The 22,865-nt window shown below is 43.9% G+C and overlaps 1 protein-coding gene across 3 annotated transcripts in view; it reads left to right on the top strand.

The window, feature by feature from the left end:
• LOC107393707 (probable E3 ubiquitin-protein ligase HECTD4) overlaps positions 1 to 22,865 on the top strand; it is a 48,172-nt gene that overhangs the window by 24,935 nt on the left and 372 nt on the right. For all 3 annotated transcript variants that reach the window (XM_054731379.2, XM_070546456.1, XM_054731380.2), the window contains exons 50-75: positions 407 to 644; positions 744 to 880; positions 972 to 1,098; positions 1,231 to 1,368; positions 1,494 to 1,630; positions 1,783 to 1,943; positions 2,026 to 2,207; positions 3,748 to 3,953; positions 4,051 to 4,181; positions 4,262 to 4,467; positions 4,575 to 4,754; positions 5,202 to 6,580; positions 6,671 to 6,878; positions 6,957 to 7,180; positions 7,267 to 7,412; positions 7,509 to 7,612; positions 8,579 to 8,702; positions 14,746 to 14,936; positions 15,034 to 15,180; positions 19,821 to 19,940; positions 20,021 to 20,176; positions 20,266 to 20,369; positions 20,599 to 20,820; positions 21,777 to 21,943; positions 22,035 to 22,230; positions 22,352 to 22,574. In XM_054731379.2, the coding sequence (XP_054587354.2) occupies positions 407 to 644; positions 744 to 880; positions 972 to 1,098; positions 1,231 to 1,368; positions 1,494 to 1,630; positions 1,783 to 1,943; positions 2,026 to 2,207; positions 3,748 to 3,953; positions 4,051 to 4,181; positions 4,262 to 4,467; positions 4,575 to 4,754; positions 5,202 to 6,580; positions 6,671 to 6,878; positions 6,957 to 7,180; positions 7,267 to 7,412; positions 7,509 to 7,612; positions 8,579 to 8,702; positions 14,746 to 14,936; positions 15,034 to 15,180; positions 19,821 to 19,940; positions 20,021 to 20,176; positions 20,266 to 20,369; positions 20,599 to 20,820; positions 21,777 to 21,943; positions 22,035 to 22,230; positions 22,352 to 22,574 (5,554 nt within the window). The remainder of the gene's footprint in view (positions 1 to 406; positions 645 to 743; positions 881 to 971; positions 1,099 to 1,230; positions 1,369 to 1,493; positions 1,631 to 1,782; positions 1,944 to 2,025; positions 2,208 to 3,747; positions 3,954 to 4,050; positions 4,182 to 4,261; positions 4,468 to 4,574; positions 4,755 to 5,201; positions 6,581 to 6,670; positions 6,879 to 6,956; positions 7,181 to 7,266; positions 7,413 to 7,508; positions 7,613 to 8,578; positions 8,703 to 14,745; positions 14,937 to 15,033; positions 15,181 to 19,820; positions 19,941 to 20,020; positions 20,177 to 20,265; positions 20,370 to 20,598; positions 20,821 to 21,776; positions 21,944 to 22,034; positions 22,231 to 22,351; positions 22,575 to 22,865) is intronic.

A 22,865-nucleotide genomic window follows, 5' to 3' on the forward strand; every position in this document is an offset into this window, starting at 1 on the left:
GCCATATTACTCAGCCCTACATCAGATTAGTGTTTTAGCCTGTTGTAGCATTAGCAGCAGTGTGCTAGCATCATGACTGCCAGATGACTACTTAGCAGCTGCTGCAGAACCCGATGAAGGCTGAAGACACAGTTAAGCATTTAGAATCAGGTGTGTCTGAACAGGAACATATAAACGACCACAGCTTCCCTTCTTTAGCGCTGTGGCGCTATTTGTTTGTAGTAGGAGGCATGACTTTCAGCTCCTTCCGGAAGCGAAGGGGGAGCTATAGCAAATCATATTTCCAAATCTTTTTCTTCTGTCCTTCTTGACGATGCTACGACCCACAGCTTTAATTTGTATTTATATTCACCTTTAATTTGCTTAATGTGTCTGTTGTAATGGTTATATCTATCACTGGTTACAGAATGCAAAGATCCGTGCCAACTTTGGAAGTCGTCCCTTTGCGTTCGCAGAAGGCCAAGCTCACAGGAACGCCGCTGACTTGTGTATAGATCTTGCAGAAGAAATTAGTGCAAACTTTGAAGCTCTTCCCTTTGCAATGGCCTCAGACAGTGATAATGATGCAGGTGCAAGCGTGACCTCAGACTCTGGCTCTCATGGTCCACCTTGTCGGATTGCAGCTGTGGCAGTTGCTCAGCAGCGTATGTGTCTCTGTCAGTTAATTTTAATCCTAATCTAACTAGTTTTTCATTCTATGCTAACAAGTGTCCTTTTTTGGTTTAAATTTTCATTTGGTACAGAGTACAACAGTGACCTGTCGTGCCACTACAAGGTGGAGCTCAGCTATGAAAATCTGGTCACCTCTGGTCCTGACCCACATCCCCCACCCATCGCTGATGATGAGAGTGATGATGAGGATGACGATGATGCCCCAAGGGTAAGTACTGCCCTCTCTTGTTTAAACTGACTTGAACAAAGTGTCATTTCAGATTTTTTAGTTGCTATCGTGGTTTTCTCTCTGACATCAGGAGGATCACTATGCTCTTCTGGTGAAAGCCTGGGAGACGAAGGTTTTCCCCACAATTCGCAGGCGCTTCCGGAATGAAGCGGAGAGGAAGTCTGGCTTGGACCAAATAAAGGGAGCTCTACAGCTGGGTACAGACTGAGATGATCATTAACAGTAGATTATCATTAACAGTAGATAGAAGAGACTGTAAATCATTCAAATGCCATAAAAATCCTGAATGTTTATTACTAAAACTGTCGGGTGTGTTCTACGGTGACCAGGTATGGTTGACATCGCAAGACAGACCGTGGAGTTTCTGTATGAAGAGAATGGTGGCATTCCTCGAGATCTCTACCTCCCTACTATTGAGGACATTAAGGACGAAGCCAACAAGTTCACCATTGACAAAGTTCGCAAAGGTAACAAAATCATTACAAAATAAAACGTGTACCGCTCTTTCCGAGATGAGTTGATGCTCCTGCTGTAGGTTATGTCCGCTGACTGAATGTGATGCAGTTCTTATTCTAATGTTTTTCTCACACAGGGTTGACTGTGGTCATACGCTGTCCTGACAGCAACAACACCAACAGCACTACCGGAGGAACGGCGCTGCCTAAGTTTGCAATCCGTGGGATGCTGAAAACCTTTGGTTTGCACGGGGTTGTGCTGGACGTGGACTCTGTATGCACAATTTCACATTTTTGTATTTTATTACCATTACTTCAGATTAAATTAGCTAAATAATTTGTGTGTGTGTGTGTGTGTGTGTGTGTGTGTGTGTGTGTGTGTGTGTGTGTGTGTGTGTGTGTGTGTGTGTGCGTGCGTGCGTTCAGGTGAATGAGCTGGTGCAGGTGGAGACATACCTACGCAGTGAGGGTGTACTTGTGAGATACTGGTACCCCATCGAGATGCTCGAGCGTCCACCTGCTGGATCTCGACGCACTGCGGCCAACGGCTTAGTTTCGCTGGACAGTAGCAACATTCAGATTCATAGGTGAAGTGAATTCAGGACAGACGAACACGACTGATCTAAAATTTAATCTGAACTCACGGTTTGACTTGCTGCTTCTCTTTAGGGAACTCCTTCGTTGTGAAAGTGCTCTGGCTCGATTGTACTGTCGAATGGCCTTGCTCAACATCTTTGCCCCCAAGAATCCCCACACTTTCACTCGTCTCTTCCACATACCTGCTATCCGTGACATCACCTTGGAACACCTGCAGCTTCTGTCTAATCAACTGCTGGCTCCACCCCTCCCTGGTGAGTGTTTTAAATGCTGCATTCCTCTAGCTGGCAAGCCAGACTAAATAATATATTTATATATTTACGCTCCATTGACGGCTCTCGGTCGTGCGGCGGTTTCTACCGTTGTCTTTCAAACAATCCCTGCATGCTACTGGACAATGAACAACTTTTCACTTGGATGTCGGTAAACGAGGCAGTCCGCAATGGAAGAAGGTGAAAATACATGATTTAAAAACAAAAAAAGAACATAAATACATCTATCTGCTCCTGATTCTAATAAAGCCCAAGTCCAAATAGTCCAAAATTGATGTAAAAGCCGTTTCAAACTAGCTGTCGCCATATTGTTTTAATTGGTCCACCATTGTGGGCCAATCACAGCGCTCTATAGGATTGAAACCCCTATAGGGAGCCTAAGTCACTTCTGTACCATGGGTCCCCGGAAGAACGAAAAAATGAATGCAAGTCCATCCATCCATCCATTTTCTGAACCCGCTTGTCCACTTAGGGTCACGGGGGAGCTGGTGCCTATCTCCAGCGGTCAATGGGCAACCAGGCGGGGTACACCCTGGACAGAGAGCCAGTTCATCGCAGGGCAACACAGAGACACGCATGACAAACAATCACACACACACACACACCTAAGGACAATTTGGACAGACCAATCAGCCTAACAGTCCTGTTTTTGGACTGTGGGAGGAAGCCGGAGTACCCAGAGAGAACCCACGCATGCACAGGGAGAACATGCAAACTCCATGCAGAAAGATCCCAGGCCGGGAAGCCTGAATGCAAGTCAACGGGGATAAAAACAAAATTTTATAATCCGCTTTGCCTTAGACTAGATCGCACATATGTTGTACTGCAATTTAAATGAAAAGTAATGATGGGTGTTTCGACCATGCCAGTCACGTACTTTGAGATTTATCAGCTTGTAAAAGTTTGTAATTAGCGTGACTACAAACTAGAAATCAGCACATATGTGATGTGACCACATAAACTCCTCTCCTCTAACGTAGCTGCTACCTACCAGATGGCCAGATTTATGGTGGTTCTTTCCTCCTGTGGGAAGTTTGCTGAACTTACAGCCCTTTTCCCTCAGTTTTCTCCGTGTCTGGTTCGATGACGTCACTTTTGTGAAGCCCATTTGTAGTCCTGGACTTATTTTCACACAAAACCTAAAATAACATGTCCCCCTGTTCGAAAATAAGTGCGTTCTTGGTATCAAAATGTGTCTTTAAAATTCACAGACATTATAGGTGAAATCCATTGCACAAAACAAGCAGAGTTAGAAAATAGCATTTTTGGCCCCATTGACTTGCATTCATTTTGTCGTTCTTCCGGGGACCCGTGATGTGGAAGTAGATGGGCGTGACTTAGGCTCCCTATGGAGAGCTGTGTTTGACCAGCCAGAATGCTGCTAGGGGTTGCGGAGGTTCCAGTGGAGCGTTCCTACACCAAACTTTGCAAAGCAAGAAATTTGGTCTAGTTCACTAGGCTCCTCTTCGTTATAGAAAGTCTGTATCCTATGCTAATGGTGATGATGTCATTCTTTCTGCAGATGGGACAATTAGTTCCAGCTCTATTCTCCTGGCTCAGTCACTGCTTCACAACCTTGAGGGCCAAAGCTGCTCTCCCACTGACCTGTTTTTCCAGGGCAACGCTCAGCCCACCCGGGAGTGGCTGACAGTGGCCATCACTCGTGCCTTGCATCAAGGAGAGGAAAGTTTGCTGGAGCTCACAAAGCAGATCTGTTGCTTCCTACAGGTCAGCTGTGCCTAACCAGTGTGCCTTGTGACAGATATGTCTGGAGTTACACACCCACCATCTGCTAAATGCCTTATAGTTATCTTTATTTTCACAGAATGCACCTGAGCAGTTTACATCTGAGGAGTTTCCTGTGACAGAGTCTAAAGTTAGCATGGACGTCAGTTTTCCAGGAGCTGCGTTTGTGATCGTCTCCTGCAAAGAAAGCCAGCTTGGCTGCCGCAAAGAGTAAGTCAAGAATAAAACAGCTTGGTTCCTTATTTTCACTTAATTGTTTTCATTTCTTCACATATTTTTTTGTCCTTTAGTTCAAGCCTGTACAAGGCTCCCTGGGCTCGGGTCATGGTGTATGGCCTGGGACAGAAAGTGCATAGAAATGGCCAGCTGAATCTGATGGAGGCTGTTTGTTATCCTCTTGATGCCTCTCCTACCAACACAGGCCTTACTCCCCCTCCCACTACCAACCAGTACCCCTCAGTCATCATCCCCACTGATAAGGTCCACATCAGACTTGGTTAGTATTCAAGACCCAGGAAGAAATTCACTATAGCTGTCTCACGTTTTCCTAAAGAGAAATCACTGGAGGATGTTGAATAAATTTCATTTTCCCCTCAAATGCAGGTGTGTCGCCCCCTCCTGGTGCTGTATTGGTGCTACACTCTCTACCGTTAGAGTTTCCTCTAGCGATGGCGTTCGCTGAACAGTTGCTAACGTGGAAGCTTGGCGAGAGCGGCGAGCGATCGGAGGATGAGTTGGACACGGTGCCCTCATCTGTGCTCCTGCAGGTGGTAGAGCTGCTAGGTAAGATGCTATCTTTACATTTTAATTGTCTTTTACACTTAAATAATTATATATAATAAAAACTCTACTGAGTAATATCTGTTGGAATGAGTTTGTTTGGAATTATTATACTATGTAATGTTTTAATTTCCCTCTGGGATTAATGAAGTGATTTACAATTTTGATTGGTATCTGAGTTGTGAACGCTTTTCTTAGTTTGGTTTAGCAACTTATGGATTTTAAAAGGTAGTAAAATAAGAGTCTAAACATATTTTCCTTTACTTTGGAAAAGAACAGCAAATATTTGGGTTAACCCAAAATATCTTATATTCAAGATTTTCAAATAACGTATCCATTTCCAATGTTTATAATCTTTTGTATTGTTTTTATGTCTCTTTTTTAATGTGGACCTTGAGTCCGATAATGCAGTTGAATTGAATTGAATTGAATTGAATTTCATGTCTCTAGGTGGTTTGCTTTGGACTACTGATCTGGCTCCCTCTATCAAAGAGCTCATCTTTCACCTGTTGGCTGAACTTTTGAGAAAGATCCATCACTTGGAGCAACGCAAAAGTCCTGCTGGCCTCTCCAGCTCCATCGCTCTGCTGCTCAACCCCTGCCTTGCGGTGCTCATGGCCCTGCAAACAGAACTTCGAAAGCTTTATGATCGAGAAACTCAGGGATGGGCTGCTGGAGGGCCCGGATCGGGAGGGTCTTCCTCTGGGAACGTTGCGTTGGCGCTAGGGGCAGAGCAGAGCCGGTTCTCCACCTACTTTCATGCTCTGATGGAGGTGTGTCTGTCAGTGGCGGAGGTGACACTTCCTCTTAATGTCAGCAACTCCTCAGTAGGGGCGCTCTCTTCTACCAGTGCTCCTAACCTCAGTGACTCCTCTTCATCATCGTCGTCGTCTCCAGGCCAGACACCACAGAGCCCCAGCTTGCTATCCAAACGTAAGAAGGTGAAGATGAAGCGTGAGCGCGCAGCAGCAGTCTCTGGAAAACGGGGCAGTGGAGGGGCAAGGTTGTCAGAAAGTGATAGTGCCCTCTTGAACATGGCAGGAGGCAAACCAGAGGACATGCTGTGGTTCCATCGCTGCCTCACCCTCCTCATGATCCTACGACATCTTGCCAATAAGGATCCACAGGGCCTCAGTGTGACAAGTGATGCAGTGACGGATGCTTGTCAGGCCCTGGTGGGCCCCACAGCTCACAGCCGCCTGCTGGTGCTCTCAGGGATCCCAACACACCTCGAAGAGGCCGTGGTCCGAAACGCTATCCGCAGGGCTTGCAATGCACACGGAGGACTCTTCAAAGATGAAGTCTTCATCCCTTTACAGGAAGAGGACCCAAAGAAGAAATCTGGCGCTGGGGTGACAAGTCCTCAGGATGTCAAAGTAGCACCTGAACCTGAAAGGTCGTTCCCTAACAGTGGCGGCCCTGAGAGCCCTGACAGCTCAAGCAGCGTCACTCCAGCTCTGAGCGTGAGCGCTTCAGCTTCCACCAGCCAGACCTCCATATGCAGCTCCTCTCAGGGGGTGTCCCGCACCGCCAGCGAGCTTTCTGTGGATCAGGTGCTTTTAGCTGTTCCACCTCTCAATCCTGCTGCTGCCTCTGCTATCACGTACCCCCAACAGGTCCCCCAAGACTCTCAGACGGTTTCTAGTCAGGAGAGTCTCGATACCTCCCTGTGTAGCACAGGAAGTCTGGGGAGTCTTGGCAGCGTGGGGGAGCCTGTTGACAACGCAGAAACACCATCTGTGTCTAACGGGGGCTCTATGCATACAGTGACCTCTTTTGAGAGCAACGCAATCGCATTAAGGCCCATCAAAGGCTACGCTGTGATTGAGGTGGGTTTATTTAGAGCACTGGTAAAAATCTGAGCGTTCAAATTTATTCTAGGGTGGTTGTTGTGGAAATCTTTGTTTTATTGCACACAGGTCCGCTCTCGGGCCAAGGTGGAAAAGATTCGTGCCAGTTTGTTCAACAGCAGCGATCTGATTGGCTTGTCCAGCCTGGAGGGTGAAGAGGAGCTGATGGAGTTAACCAACGAGGAGATCCTCACAGTTTCTAGTGTCAACCAAAGCCTGTTTGACACACAGGGGAGTTCTGCCTTAGAAGACTACTTCCTGGACAAGTCCATCAAAGGTTTGACTTTTTATAGCTTGAGTACATTGTCGTTGTTTGAGAACAAACTTAAATCTAAAATAGTTGCTGTGCTTCAAGGTGACAAGCTTGTTCCAGGAGCCAGAGACGTTCTTACTGATATCTTTAAAAGCTGTGTGCACTCGGAGCAGATGCTCAGCCTCACACCAGCCAAGCCTGTTAAAGTCTCTGACATTTACCTCAGCAAGGAGCAGATCAACTCTCAGACACCTGGAAACCTGCTACATACTTTCTTCACCAATGTTCGACCTCCAAAGAAAGTCCTGGAGGATCAACTTACTCTGGTATGTAACAGCTGGCATACCTATGCACCCTCTTCTCTTTTACATGTAGTACATAAAAATGTGGAAATATTCTGGGTTTTGTACAGATTTTAAGAAAGTATGGAACTCCCAAACCTAACAAGAACAAGTACAGCAAAGCGGGAAAAGAACAGCATCAAGGCAAGGTAGTGAGCACCAAGAGACCCATTACCAAGCCCCTCTCCAAGGAAAAGTCTGTGCTCAACAGTGTCAGGTAAAATATTCACTGCACACAACTTTGTCCATTTAGATGCATTAGTGCACTGACACAATGCCTAAGTAAAACGGACTTGTATAACATTTCTCTCAGAACGGCACTAAGTGAGAAGAAGGCAGTCCTGAAACCCAAATCTCCTGAGAAATCCAGACCAGATGAGAAGGATGTAGAAAAATCTCCTGCTAAAAAAATGGAAGGTTGGTTAAACCCACACTGTCTGTCGCTGTGTATGAGAACTGTTTGGTTTCTGTTTCTGCCTTTTGTGTGTTTTTGGAACGTAAAGACGAGGTTCACTGAGAAACATATAATATGTGTTCTTTTTCTGAAATGATCAGTCGCTCTGAGTGCATGCAGAATAAAGGAGTAGTTTTCTACCCCTGCATTAGCCACCAGTAGAAAATAGACAGGGAAACGCTCGAGTCAGAAAAAGTTACACAGATCTATGTCACACTGTATGTTAGCATTCATGGACTCACCCACCTTGGCTCGCCACAGGGAAGGCGGTTGTTTATTTAGCGTTCAGGAAACAGCAGAGACGGTCTCAGCTAGTAGAAACTAACTAATATTAATAATAATCATCAAACTTATATAGCACTTGTTTAGGACACTCAAAGACGCTTTCGCACACTTTCACATTCACACTGCTAGTGATGGTAAGCTACTTTGTAGCCACAGCCGCCCTGGGGTGGTCTGACAGAGGCAAGGCTGCCATTTGGCGCCGTCGGCCCCTCTGACGACCACCAACGCAGGCAAGTTGGGTGAAGTGTCTTACCCAAGGACACAACAGCAGAATACCCCTGGTGGGAGCTGGAATCGAACCCATGAGGCAACCCACTCCACCACATGAGCTACTGCTGCCCCTACTGTTAGCATTAGCAACTCTACCACAAAGCAGAACTCCTCCAGGCTTGTGTTATTTGTGGAGATAAAACATCAACAGAGTCGATGGTAGAGTGCATTGCTGTTAGCCAATCAGAGGCGAGATATTTGCATATCATGAATAATAATGAGTAAAACTCCAAATCTAGCTGTTTCCGCTCTGGTTAACTTCTGCTTCCTGAAACAGGAGTGCCAGAGCTATCTTTAATTTTGGGTTTTACATTTTCAGGCAAAATTAATCATTTAATAATATAATTCTGATGTTCTGTATTTTTTTCCTGTAGTCCCAGAAGAGAAGTACCTGACCCTGGAAGGTTTTCATAAATTTGCCGTTGATCGTGCCAAGCAGGACATCCGCAGCATGTGGAGAGCGATTCTGGCTTGTGGCTATGATCTCCACTTTGAAAGGTGAGACGTGGAAAATCCCACCCAGAAGTTCATCACTCAAACTTCTCTAAGTCAAACACACACACACACACACACACACACACACACACACACACACACACACACACACACACACACACACACACACACACACACACACACACACACACACACACACACACATTACCCAGCAAAACAACGTGCTGTCAAACAAGGGCTGGGCGATATGGCCTAAAATCAATATCACGATATATTGAGGATTTCACCTCGTTAAAGATAAATAGATGTTAACTACAGGTATGTGCAGAAACAAAAGTTGTCCACCAGTTGGGGGTGTCACATGTAATTACAATGGCCGTGTTCGAGGTCAGCTGCGCCTTGCCTGGAGAACAGACCAGCAGACAGAAGCAGCAGGGGGAGTAGCTGAAAGCCGGTGTCGGTACAAGATCTGCTTGGTTGCAAGATCGGCTCGGGTCCGTCGACTGCCGATGACGTCTAAGTAGTTGATTGGCTGAACATGAACCTTACGGAATTACGTAATCACGTAACGTTGTTATCACGTGACGTTGGTCCAGGCAAATTTTTTCTATTGGAAAGATGGACAACTTTTACAAAGAAATCCATCATTACCTCTTTGAAAATACACTTTTAGCATAGAGCTGCAAGTATAATAGGGCTGAACGATTAACTGCATGTGCAATTAAATTGCGATGTGACAAAAGAAGATTTTCTAATGGCAAAGGCTGCAATTTGGCAGCGAGTGGTTAGCGCAATGCTAATATACATGGAAAAACCCATAGGAATGCTAATGCTAATATCGCCGATTACATTATTATGAATTAGAAACGTGCCAAATGATTACATTTGGAGTCTAATAGAAAGTAAAACTACCATCAATCAAATAAGTACAGACAGGTAAAGCCAGAAAACTTTTAACTCCAGAGCTTTGGCTAGCAGCCAGGGGCGGATCTACAGGGGTGGCATAGGGTGGCAGTTGCCACCCTAAAAGAAAGCCTTGCTACCCCTGCTGCCACCCCAGCTGGCAGCTATAAATTCAAGAAAAATCAAAGTTTTTCAACTCTCAGGCTCATAAAGACCTATTTGCAGTCTGCTTTGACAGAGAAAAGACTATGAAGCTAGGCTGTACTCAGCATTGAATCAAAACGGGCAAAATCTTTGGATCTTGATGAATGTGTAAATTGTTTTGCTGAGCAACATGGAATCTGCCGCATTCAGCTGTTGTAGGAAGGATATAATTTTATTTGTTTTATTTTCGTGATGGGCCTTTAAGCTTATTAAATGAGGACCCAAAACAAATGCATATGTAAATACTGGGAAAAGAAAAAGGAAAACGTGTTTCTGAGTGAACAATAGAACCAAAGTACAATATCTCAGTGCAGTGAAATAGTGTGTGTGTGTGTGTGTGTGTGTGTGTGTGTGTGTGTGTGTGTATTGCCACCCTAGAAAAATGTTTGCCCCTCTTCTGCCACCCCATCAATAATTTTGTAGATCCGCCCCTGCTAGCAGCTATGAGCGTAACTGAACTACGCTTGGACAAGACGTCAAAAACTCAACACAAATACTTCAATAAACGGGACACACTTCTTTCCTGCAAATACAATTCCACAGGTGTTGCTAATACCTATGATCCTTCAAGGGATGTGCTCAAAGAGGAGTTCAACATGAATCAAATATAGTGTTTTATTTTACAAATACTATTATAAACACAAACTTACGTCTTAAGAAACATTATTTTAATAACGAAACTGCTAAATTCTTTCCAACAGTATAGATGTGTAGTGTATTTTGTCCGAGTGGGTTTGCCGTACTTTGACGTCATCGGCAGTCGAAGGACCCCGAGCCGATCTTGCACCCGAGCAGATACTGTACCGACACCGGCGTTTAAGTCGGACACAATTTCCTGCATGTGTAGCTCGGGGGTGACGATGGCTGAAGATATCGCGTTAGCGTTCACACTTGTTTAATTTTCAATTTTAATTCTGGTGCCTGTTAGCAGCTGAAACACATCCTCACGTGCTTGTGGATATCGGATATCATATATTGTATATGAAGACATGACTGTAATAATAAGTAAAGGTTAGCAGCTGTAGGTTTAGTGTGCTCATAGGAAACGTGACAAAAGAAAACAAAACACATTTCTCTTTGTGGCCTATATAGTTGTCATCATCAACATAACATGATTTACAGAATACATGTGACCAACTAACATTTCATGTTCTACCACCGGATGTTTGGATCAAAATATGAACCAATCAGATCTTAGATCAGGTGAGAGCCAGGCGTTTCCCGTCACCCCCTAGGTTTTACAGCCGAGGGAGAGCAACTGCAGCGCCTTGCTCCAAAATCTGCAGGTTATCGTTGCCTACGTATGCATGACGTCAGAGCAAGTCGGCGTCAAGTCGGACACAAATCTAACCGGCATGCACTGCTCACCGATCACCGCTGGTCTAATCTGCACAGAACTGGCTCATCTCGAACACAGCCATTGAGTCACATTTTTATGACTGAAGGTGTATCACTTCTTAAAGGGACATGAACATTTTTACGTGACTCAAGGTGGTTCCACTTCTTAAAGGGACATGAACATTTTTACGTGACTCAAGGTGGTTCCGCTTCTTAAAGGGACATGAACGTTGCCAATCTACACACATCTTTTCATTTTTTTATTATGAAATTTAATGATATGGGAAATTTTTCGATAAATTTTCAATTTATTACCCAGCCCTTTGTCAAACTGATCATTATTTCTTTGAGAAACATTTCTTACTGACAAAAGGTGCATCATCTAAGCTTTAGTTCTAACTTTTATAAGAATGGTTTAGAAGTAGGGATAGGCGATATTGGATTTTTTACGATATCCCGATGTTGTCTGTCTCATTTTCCGATACCGATACAAACCAATACCGATATTTGCTGTGTGCCCCTCTCATCAAAAAAGAAAAACTAAAACATTTTTGGTTACTAATGTCACATATCTCCTATCGTGCTTAAATTTTAAAAAATCCCATGGAAAATGACAACTACTTCAGTTTAACAGGAAAAGTGTCATATTTATTTAGTCTCCAACAGCAGTTAACCCTAAGCGTGATGCTAAAATGTGTGTATTAGTTAGTAATGTATTATTTGTTTTTCTGCATATTGTAGTTATGGTGCTAAAACATTTCTAAAGATCTTCAGGTAAGAAAAGCAAGCCTTGGGTGAAGATTTTTGTTTTTGTTCTAGTCGTTTGTTAGCTGGCTAGCTACACATCGCTACGTGCTGTGAGGACAGCGTGCGTTCACTTCACAGGGCAAATTTCTACTTTACAAGTTGTGTCAAATTAAAAAAAAACTCAAAAACTTTACCTCAGATGTGTTATATTTTGACATTTTGAGAGAGAGAAGAAGCAGTTGAAGAGTTTAATGTATAATATGTGTATGGTATGTAATAGTTGTGTCATTAAAAGACTGAAAACTGATACCAATATTAAAATTTAATGCAGACATCTCACGTGCAGCCGCCCTACTACATGCCCACTCGACCCCATTCCGACTAAGCTGCTCCAAGCTATTGCTTCTACAGTAGCCGCAGCAGTCACACATGTGATCAACGCATCACTGACATCCGGTACATTTCCCACCTCTCTCAAGCATGCTCAGGTTAAACCGCTGCTAAAAAAAAAAAAACATCTCTTCCTCCAAATCATGTGGAGAACTACCGACCTATCTCTCTCCTCCCTTTTCTGTCCAAAATCAAGCAGATCACAGAATACCTCTCACAAAACTGTCTGCTTGACCCTTACCAATCAGGGTTCAAAAAGGGCCACTCCACTGAAACTGCTCTGTTAGCAGTGACGGAATCCTTAAAAGAAGCTAGAGTGACTGCCAACTCCTCAGTGCTCGACTTATCGGCTGCATTTGACACTGTCAACCATGGCTTCCTTTTGTCCACACTCTCTAGCATGGGCATCACAGAGAAAGCACACGCCTGGTTTGAATCGTACCTCACAGGATGATCATTCAGTGTATCTTGGCTTGAACAATCCTCTACCGTGCACCATCTTGCCACAGGAGTCCACCAGGGCTCTGTACTAGGACCTCTTCTCTTTGCCATATACACCACCTCACTGGGTGAGATCATTCGATCACATGGCTTCTCTTACCACTGCTATGCAGACGACACCCAGCTCTACCTGTCATTTCCACCGGACGACCACACTGTCTCTGCACGAATTTCAAACTGTCTCTCTGACATATCAAAATGGATGAAATCCCACCATCTCCAACTCAACCTCTCCAAAACTGAACTACTTGTCATCCCAGCAAACCCATCCATACAGCACAATATCTCAATCCAAAATGACTTCCTATCTCTGGCTCCTTCAAAGGCAGTTCGAAATCTGGGTGTTGTGATTGATAAACACCCGACCTTTAAAGATCACGTTGCCTCTGTTGCTCGTTCATGCCGCTTTGCGCTGTATAACATACGAAAGATCAGACCATACCTAACTCGACATGCCACCCAGCTCCTGGTGCAATCTACTGTCATCTCCCGCCTTGATTACTGCAATGCCCTTCTAACTGGTCTTCCAGGCTGTACTGTGAGATCTCTTCAAATGGTCCAGAATGCAGCGGCACGCCAAAAACAGCACACGTCACCCCTCTGTTCATTGAGCTCCACTGGCTACCGCTATGAAATCAATCAATCAAATCAAATCAAAAATACTTTATTCAGGGTATCTGCGGATCCTTAAAAAGTCTTAAATTTGCTTTTCCAAATTTAAGGCCTTAAAAATCCTTAAAAATGACAAATAATCCTTCAATCCAGTTTCCAAAGGTCTTAAATTACGAAAGACCCAATAAACAAGATTATTTTATTCTATAAAAATGTTGTGAATTTCAAGTTAGTGTTCAGATTTTTTTTGTGTGTGATATTGGCATAAGCGGAACCGTACACATTCAGTTGGTTGTGAAAGGGGGCTATTTTTAGATAAGCACATTAGCTGATTAAGCTAGTGGGAGCTTGCACCATGGGGAAGTGCAAGTTTAATGGTAACTGGATGGCTAATCCCACGTATGCGATGTGGCTAGAACTGGTTCCAGGCAATTGCTGGAAATTATAGCTCAAATTTAGTTTTAAAAATAGCTTAAATTTGGTCAAAGTGGCCTTAAAAAAGGTCTTAAAAAGTCTTAAATTTGGCTCCTTTAAACCTGCAGATACTCTGTTTAATAATCCCAGAGGGAAATTAGCAGCACGCATCAAATTCAAATTGCTAACACTAGCATATAAAGTCCAAGATGGTACGCCTCCCATCTACCTGAATTCTCTTGCAAAGGCTTACCTCTCGGCCCGGCCGCTCCGGTCATCACAGGATCGTCGGCTAGCAGTGCCCACACCACGCTCAGGACAATCCAGACTCTTCTCATGCATCGTTCCACAAATGTGGAATGACCTACCAAGCACTACCAGAACAGCGGCTTCCTTTTTGACTTTCAAGAAACTCCTGAAGACCCTGCTCTTTAGAGCGCATCTTCTAAACTAGCACCCTCCCTGCACCCGTCCCCCTCTACTGTCCACTCCTTGTTCCCTACTGTCCATGATTCATCATGCTGCTTCACTGCCACCTATGACTGACTGGAAATTGGTTGTTGTTCTGGTTGTTGTTGTTATTGTTTTTGTTAGCCTCAAGGGCAACATGCCGATTATCACTTGTAAGTCGCTTTGGACAAAAGCGTCTGCTAAATACATAAACATAAACATAAAAGACTGAAAACTGATACCAATATTAAAATTTAATGCAGACATCGGCCGATAATAATTGTATTAATATTGGACATTCCCATTTATGTTATAATTTTGTGCACTTTTATTTCTAAACGTTTGTTGCTTCTTCCTGGAGACAAACATGTTTAACATTCATTGTTGCAAAGTGTTAATTTGTAACCATTAAAGAAAAAACACATGTTAAAAGCTCTATTTGGTCTAATTCACTTACAGCGTGTGTGTGGTCTGTTTTACCATCTGCAATCATTTCATGCTAAAAGCTCCTCTCCCTGTATTCTAGGTGCACTTGTATAGACACTCGCCATGCCCAGAAGGCCTGTAGAAAGTGGAGCTTGGACATGGATGTAGCTTTGGTGCAGTACATCAACAGACTGTGTCGCCACCTGGCCATCACGCCAGCCCGACTGCACCCCCATGAGGTGTACCTGGACCCCAGTGATGCTGCTGATCCTCGTGTTGCCTGCCTGCTCAGTAAGGACGCCGTTTCTCAGACATTTAGAACATTTATGGTAGCAGGTCTATTTTCTTGCTAATCTATACCTTTTTCTACAAATGTTCTTGTCTGTAGATGTTCCTGTAGAGAGCTTGCGACTGCGCTTCGCCTTGTTGCAGTCCCTCAACAACACCCTGGAGAGTTTCTTCCTGCCCCTTGTGGAGCTGAGACGGACTCATACGTATCAGAACAGTATTGCAGCACTGCTGTGTGAAGCGAAAGGTGAGTAGCACACCTCTACCAAAGCCACCTGGAATTAGCCTGTTAAGATCATCATTCTTTTATGAGACATCAGACCAATGTTACTTTCCACATGTGGAGACAAATTTCTATTTTTCTTAAAAGATTCAAATGTCTTTAAGTTTAAATGTTCATGTGGAACCCCAAAATAGTCCCAAGTTGTTGCGGGCATCTGGAACTCATCGCAATTAAAATTCTTAGAAAGTTCAAGAAATATGAGCCATTTTTAGGAGAGGCTGCTGACCCCCTCCGGACACAACTCGGAGGGGAGACGGTGACAGGGCAAATGTGATGGCTCTGTCCACTCAGCTGTTGTGTCTCTATACAAAATCAAGAAACTCCTCAAGACTCAGCTTTTCAGAGGGAATCTTCTAAATTAGGACCCACCCTGCACCCGTCCCCCACTCTACTGTCCACTCCTTGTTCACTTCCCTTCATGATTCATTGTGTTGCCTCAGTGCCACCTAGGACTGACTGATTAGTGTTTTGTTAGCCTCGAGGGCAAGCTGCTGGCTTCATATCGCTTGTAAGTCGCTTTGGACAAAAGTGTCTGCTAAATACATAAATATAAAACATGAAATCAGCTTTTTCAGGACTTTGCTAAGACGTCCGCTTATCTGTAGAGTTTTGGCAGTGAGCGGTGTCGCTGATCAGCACCAAAAGTAGTTTGCGGACATTAATAACATAAAAGTTTTATTTTACATATATATCGATAGGCGGATTGGTGCTGCGTCTGCAGTTATGTGAGCGTTGTACCAGTCTGTTGTGGTGAAGAGAGAGCTGAGCCGGAAGGTGAAGCTCTTGGTTTTCCAGGTGATCCACGTTCCAACCCTCATCTATGGACATGAACTTTGGGAAGTAACCAGAAGAACAAGATCACAGATACGAACGTAAAGTGTTCTCCTCCATATCAAGAGGAGCCAGTTGATGTGGCTCGGGCATCCAGTTATGATGCCTCCTTGATGCCCTTGGTGAGGTTTTCCAGACACGTCCAACCAGGAGGAGACCCAAGGGAAGACCCGGACACGCTGGAGGGACTATGTTTCTTGGCTGGCCAGGGAACACCTTGGGATTCCCCCTGTGGAGATGGCCCAAGTGGCTGGGGAGAGGAATGTCTGGGCCTCCCTGTGGTCTGACCCCGTATGAGCAGACCAAAATGGATGGATGGAAGTTTAGTAACCTGTTGGTCCCTGAAATGTTGCAGAAAATTGTCTTTTTGGGCCGTCCCTGTGAAATAGACAAGCGAATGCCTCAAAGATCTAGTAAAATAACCCGGAGGTTCTGTAGTGATAACAGGCCTTTAGTGATTGATATCTTAGTTTGGAAGTACATTTTAGACTTGGATTATCTAAAAGTAAGTGCATCTTTTTACATGAGGTATAATTTATGATAGATTTTACAATATCGTGGTGAAGGTTCTCCCAAAGTTCATGACCATTCAAAAGGGTTCAAATGAAGGTGTTTTGCTTCTCATCTGAGGAGCTTTGTCAATTGTGACTGGAACATGGGAGAGTCGAGCTTTTAAAGCTGGGCGGACACTGTGCGACTTTCTCACTCGTAGCACTCAGCTTCAGCTCAAACTGTACGACTTCCTCGCAGGGCAGTTCTCACGAGTCATGTGCTCACACTGCACGACCCAGTTCTCGGATGCGACCTGACTGCTCACACTGTACGTCTGCTAGCAACACGTCGGCCCTAAAAAATATGCTAAAAATAGCAGTTTTTACTCAACACGTTAGACTTTTTTGTATTGTTTTGCCTGTTGTCCTTCGGGAGTGCTGCAGGAGGACACACAGGGATTTATGGGGGTTGGATGAGGAAAACAAAATAAAGAAAGTAAATCTATGTTTTATGATCAGTTTAATTTGACATGAACACGACAAACACGCTTTCTTGACAATCTTTGTGAGTAAAAAAAAACGTGTAGAAATAAAAACAAACAACGTGTGTTATTAGGGAAATAGCGGGCAAGCGGTGTTGATGCAGGATTGTGCATGCGCCGTGAGCAGTTCTGGTACTTTTTGGGTCGCAGCTGCTCGCAGCACCGCTTCAACAGTGCGATACCCTCACGAGGGACGAGCAAAATTTCATACATGCCAGAAGTTTGTGCAAGCTCATGATTGCTGATTGGTAGCTGGTCACGTGGTGTTAATCGCCTCTCGTAACCCCCTGTACACTACACGACACTCGGCGCAAAACTCGCCCCGATCTCTTCTCGCACGAGTGGAAAATCGGCTCAAAAAAGTGAAAAAGTCGCACAGTGTACGCCCGGCTTTAGTTGTAGCTGCCTGTTGTTGTTTAACAAGCAGAAACTACTCTGAATACCCCTCCTCTCTACCCCTGATGAGCCGTTAGCCTCTATTGAGAGGGAGTCATTGTGTTGATTATATGCATGAAGGTGTGACCTAGACTGAAACTGCTTAGGAATGAGATTCAAAGCTGCATTATAGGTACTGGAAAGGTGAAACCTAGACCCCCCACTCCTATTTAAAGTGGGGTTTTCACATTTGTTATAGATAGCTTCTTTTACTCCTCTCTCAAAACAGTTAGTACACAAGTACACATTCTGCACAGAGAAGATGGATCAACACGATTCCCTCTTAATAGATGCCAACAACTCATCAGGGGGTAGAGGGGTATTCAGAGTAGTTTCTGCTCGATAATAACAACAGAAAGCTGTAGCATATAAACTTGACTCTCCCACAGGGGCGGATTTAGGACTGAAGAAGATCCGGGGCTTAACACACACACGCGGACGTGCACACACACACACATGCACACACACACACGTGACACACACTAGTCAACATCACATATATTTGTCTTGTACCACATACTTTTTAATCTGAAGCTACATATTAAGCATTTTCAGGGCAGAGTATTGTTCCTGTTAGTGTTTAGTGTGAGATGATAGTAAATATTCCCTTTCTTTCTCCAACAACTTTACCTGATAGTAAGCTAACTTTAGGCAAACCAGCAGCACAACAAATATTTTCAAATAAGACTCACAAACCTGAGTCAGCACCAGTCTCATCAAAGCTGGGGTTCTGTCGTGGTACTTTTGGTCTAAAAAACATCCTTATGTCCATCTTCACACATGCATTTCAGGCAGAGTGTAGAAGAAGCCGGCTGCTGAAGGGCTTCTTCTTCAGTGGCGGAGGCTCAGGCAGGCTGTATACAAACTACTGCCAGCTGCTCCCTCTCTGTTGGACTTTGGTACTGCATGTTACTTACGCGATTTGGATCCGGGGCTTTTCATAAAACATCCGGGGCTTCAGCCCAAGTAGCCGGGCCTAACGCCGCCCCTGCTCTCCCATATTCCAGCCAGAATTGACAAAGCTCCTCAGATGACAAGTGAGGTGTCTTCAAGAAACCAAAGTACAGATGTCTTCATTTGAACCCTTTTGGATTTGACACTATTGATAATGTAATGGATGCTAAGAATTACATTTTGATTAATGACCAGAGATATTAATGATCCATACCTAGTATAGACCCCATCTCTGGACACTGGGCTTTTTAAATCAGAAGAGTGGTTCTTTTTATTACAGGGAAATTGAATACATTTTGCATGAACTGAGAGACAAGAGAAGGGAGAGAGACCTCCAACATTTAAGCAAAATTTATTATCTAAATGATTTTAAACAGTTTAACAGAACGATCTCTCTAGTGATGGATGCTGATGGAATGAATGTGAGATGGAGTGTGTGTTGGTGCGATGTCAGTTCAGAACCTCTGTTCTGGAGAAGCGAGTCTGAGTGGGAGATGATGTTTTGCTCCTAACTGATCAACGTTACAACGTTACATAACCAAAAAGAAAGCTATTCATTGTATTGCCTCACACACAACATCAGTGCAGCATCTCTCTGTCTGTCCTACAAACACAGGTGGGTAACGCTTCCTTTTACAGTCCCCTAATTACTAAGTACTTACATGGTAATTACATAGCAAGTTAAAGTGTATTATTGTTTCAGAATTTTTAAAGTTATTACCATGTAACTGAGGTTCAATTCTGGTTTTTGTTTTTATTCATCATTCCCAGCAAATACTGCTTTACACAATAATTACACTTTTTTACAATTATACACTTTAATTACACAATAATACACATTTACTTACCATGTAATTACCATGTAAGTACTTAGTAATTAGGGGACTGTAAAAGGAAGCGTTACCCACAGGGGTTCTCTAAAGGCAAACAACAAAAGACCACAGGGCGACTTGTAGAATTAAATGGATCCCATTTTTTTCCAATTGTGAATAAAATTAAGTAACCTGTTTCAATTTAAAGGTGCATTATGTATGAAGTAAAAATGACATCTCAGGGTAAAATTTGGTTAATGCAATCATTGCTGCAGTTTTAGCTCTGAAGAGGCACGGCAGCCCCTCACTCACTGATGGTAAACAGTTTCGTCCCTCCTTACTTTGAAAGGAGAAAAACTGACAATCCAGCAGCCAGCTGGATATGAAAAATGTTTCAGTTTAACCTTCCTTCCAAAATGACTGAAACATTAGACTCTTGAGATTTTCTCACAGCAAAATTCTCACGATGTTCTTACATACTGCACCTTTAACTGAGATTTTATTTGAAATCCTCACCCACTGCTGTCTGCTGGTTTCAGGTCTAATCTTCTACGACACCAAGGTGACCGTAATGAACAGAGTACTGAACGCCACGGTGCAGCGAACAGCTGACCATGCTGCTCCAGAGATTACACTGGACCCTTTAGAGATTGTTGGAGGTAGACTTTCCTCTCGCCTTTGTCTTTTTCTCACTTTTAATTGTACGTTCAAAAAATTGTATCCAACATTTGTTCTGCAGGTGAAATCCGATCATCAGAGAACACGTATTTCTGTCAGGCTGCACGCCAGCTGTCCTGTGTGCCGTCATCCCAGCTGTGTGTGAAACTGGCCAGCGGCGGAGACCCAACGTATGCCTTCAACATCCGCTTCACTGGAGAAGAAGTCCACGGCACAAGTGAGAATTTCTCCTTCACTTTTGTAGTCGTATTTTGTGTCCTTCCTTTTTATCGTACGAAGATTTTTCCTGTCTATGTTTCTATCCAGGTGGATCGTTTCGACACTTCCTGTGGCAGGTGTGTAAGGAGTTACAGAGCTCTGCACTGTCCCTGCTGCTTCCGTGTCCCAGTGCTGCAGCCAACCGTAACAAGGTAACCTTTTTAATAGCTTGTATTTCCGCTGTTTTCGATCACCCCAGCCAGATGTATTGTGCTTGTCACATTCTCATACTGGCTACCAGTGTTCCATCACTGTTTTCTACAAAGGTATCTTTGCATCACTTCTGAAATCAACAGCAGGCGGAAAAAAAATGTATAAATGTTAGCATAAAACTGATGGTCTGGTTCACAAAGCCTCTTGTGGTTTTGCTGTTGTTATCAGGGGAAATGCATCCTGACTCCCAGTCCGATCAGCTATGCAGAAGAGCAGCTGTTGCACTTCTTTGGCCAGCTTCTAGGCATAGCCATCCGTGCCGATGTCCCGCTTCCTTTGGACCTCCTGGGCTGTTTTTGGAAGGGCCTTGTTGGCGAGCCTCTTGACCCGGAGCAGGACTTGCAGGAAGCCGACATGCTCACCTACAACTATGTCAAGAAGTTTGAAAATGTAAAGATAGTAGCCTTTCATAATTCATCACTGTTTTTGAGATACAGCTCAGTCTGACTGTTGCATTTGTAAACTAATTCGTATTCTGTCAAAATACGCATTACAGGGTATCCGCGGGTCCTTAAAAAGTCTTAAATTTACTTTTCCAAATTTAAGGCCTTGAAAATCCTTAAAAGTGACAAATAATCCTTAAATACTGTTTCCAAAGGTCTTAACCCTCTGATGCATGAATTATGAAATCTTCAACCATGATTTTTTTTTTTTTAAATTTCATTCATCTTTAGGTGTGAATGAAACAAATTTCAACAAATATTTTTTGTAAAATTTTATGATTTACAAATAATTTATTACATGTCCACCTCAGTGGACAGCGTGCATTCTGAGCATGAAATATGTTGGCTTGGCTTACTGAAGTCCAAACGGAGGGGCTCAAATGCAATAAAGTCTTCAACAGCTGTGCTTAATAGCAAAAACAAATAAATAACAATTTTGAGTACCTGTCCACTGTAGTGACCATTATGCATCAAAGGGTTAAATTACCAAAGACCCAATAAACTAGATTATTTTATTTCTATGATATTTTCGTGAATTTCTAGTAAGTGTTCAGCATTTTTTTGTGTGTGATGTTGGCGTATGCGGAACCGTACACATTCAGTTGGTTGTGAAAAGGGGCAATTTTTAGATGAGCACATTAGCTGGTTAAGCTAGTGGGAGCTTGCGCCATGGAGAAGTGCAAGTTTAATGGTAAATGGATGGTTAATCCCACATTCGCGACATGGTTAGCACCGGTTCCAAGTAATAGCTGGAAATTATAGCAGAAATTAAATTTTTAAAAATAGCTTCAATTTGGTCAAAGTGGCCTTAAAAAAGGTCTTAAAAAGTCTTAAATTTGGCTCCCTTAAACCTGCAGATACCCTGGCATTAGTACAACATGCTGCTGTTCTTCACTGCTGCAGGTGACTGATGAGAGTGAGCTGGAGGCCCTGTGTGCTGAAATCTCCTCCCAGCACCACTCAGGAGAAAGCCCGGACTCTCCCAGCCGACCGTGCTGCACCTTTACCTACGTCACTATGACGGGCGAAGAGGTGGAGCTGTGTCAGGGTGGACGCAGCTTTGCTGTCAGGTGGGCTGCAGCTCAGATCACAGGTCACGGCCTTTGTTTATGTAGTTTAAGCTTATTGTCCCAGTCATGCTCTCCTTTTATGTGTGTGAAGTTGGGAGAACAAGGACGTGTATGCTCGGGCGGTGAGAAGCCTTCGCCTGAGGGAGTTGGAGAACGTGGAGTGTATGACGGCAGTACGCGCTGGGCTCAGTGCCATCATTCCCCTGCAGCTTCTTACTATGCTCAGTCCTCTGGAGATTGAGCTGCGCACATGTGGCTTGCCTTACATCAACTTGGAGTTCCTCAAGGTGAATTATTTATCGGTTTAAAAGAACCTCACAAAGTTTGTTTGAATGCATTAGAAGCAAACAAGCTTCATAGTTGTGCATAAAGAATGAGATCGCTATTCCCTTCCTTCTCCCTCCACAGGCTCACACTATGTATCAAGTGGGTCTAATGGAGACTGACCAGCACATTGAGTTCTTCTGGACCGCCCTGGAGATGTTCACTCAGGAAGAACTCTGCAAGTTCATCAAGTTTGCATGCAACCAAGAGCGCATCCCGTTCACCTGCCCGTGTAAAGACGGAGGGCCAGATACCGCCCACGTGCCCCCGTACCCCATGAAGATCGCCCCTCCCGACGGAGCTGCAGGTTAGGCTGGCGAGCTCTCGCACCCCAGTGCTTTATCTCTTGTATCAGTGCCCCTTGTGCAGAAAGTGCTGACGGTGATGAGAAAACAAGCTGTTGTTTTTATTACCTACTCCAGTTGAGGTAGCATGACTTGTATTTTGGCCTGTACAGTTACCAAGATACTAAGTTTGCAGACATTAATAACATAAAAGTTACCAGTTACTAAGATTACCTTTGACACTTATTACACAGGATCTCTTTTGCCTTCTGCAGATCGATAGGCATCCCAGTTATAAACTTGTTTATTTCCTC

The sequence above is a fragment of the Nothobranchius furzeri genome, chromosome 17 (genome assembly GCF_043380555.1).
Source record: "Nothobranchius furzeri strain GRZ-AD chromosome 17, NfurGRZ-RIMD1, whole genome shotgun sequence".
NCBI lineage: Eukaryota > Metazoa > Chordata > Actinopteri > Cyprinodontiformes > Nothobranchiidae > Nothobranchius > Nothobranchius furzeri.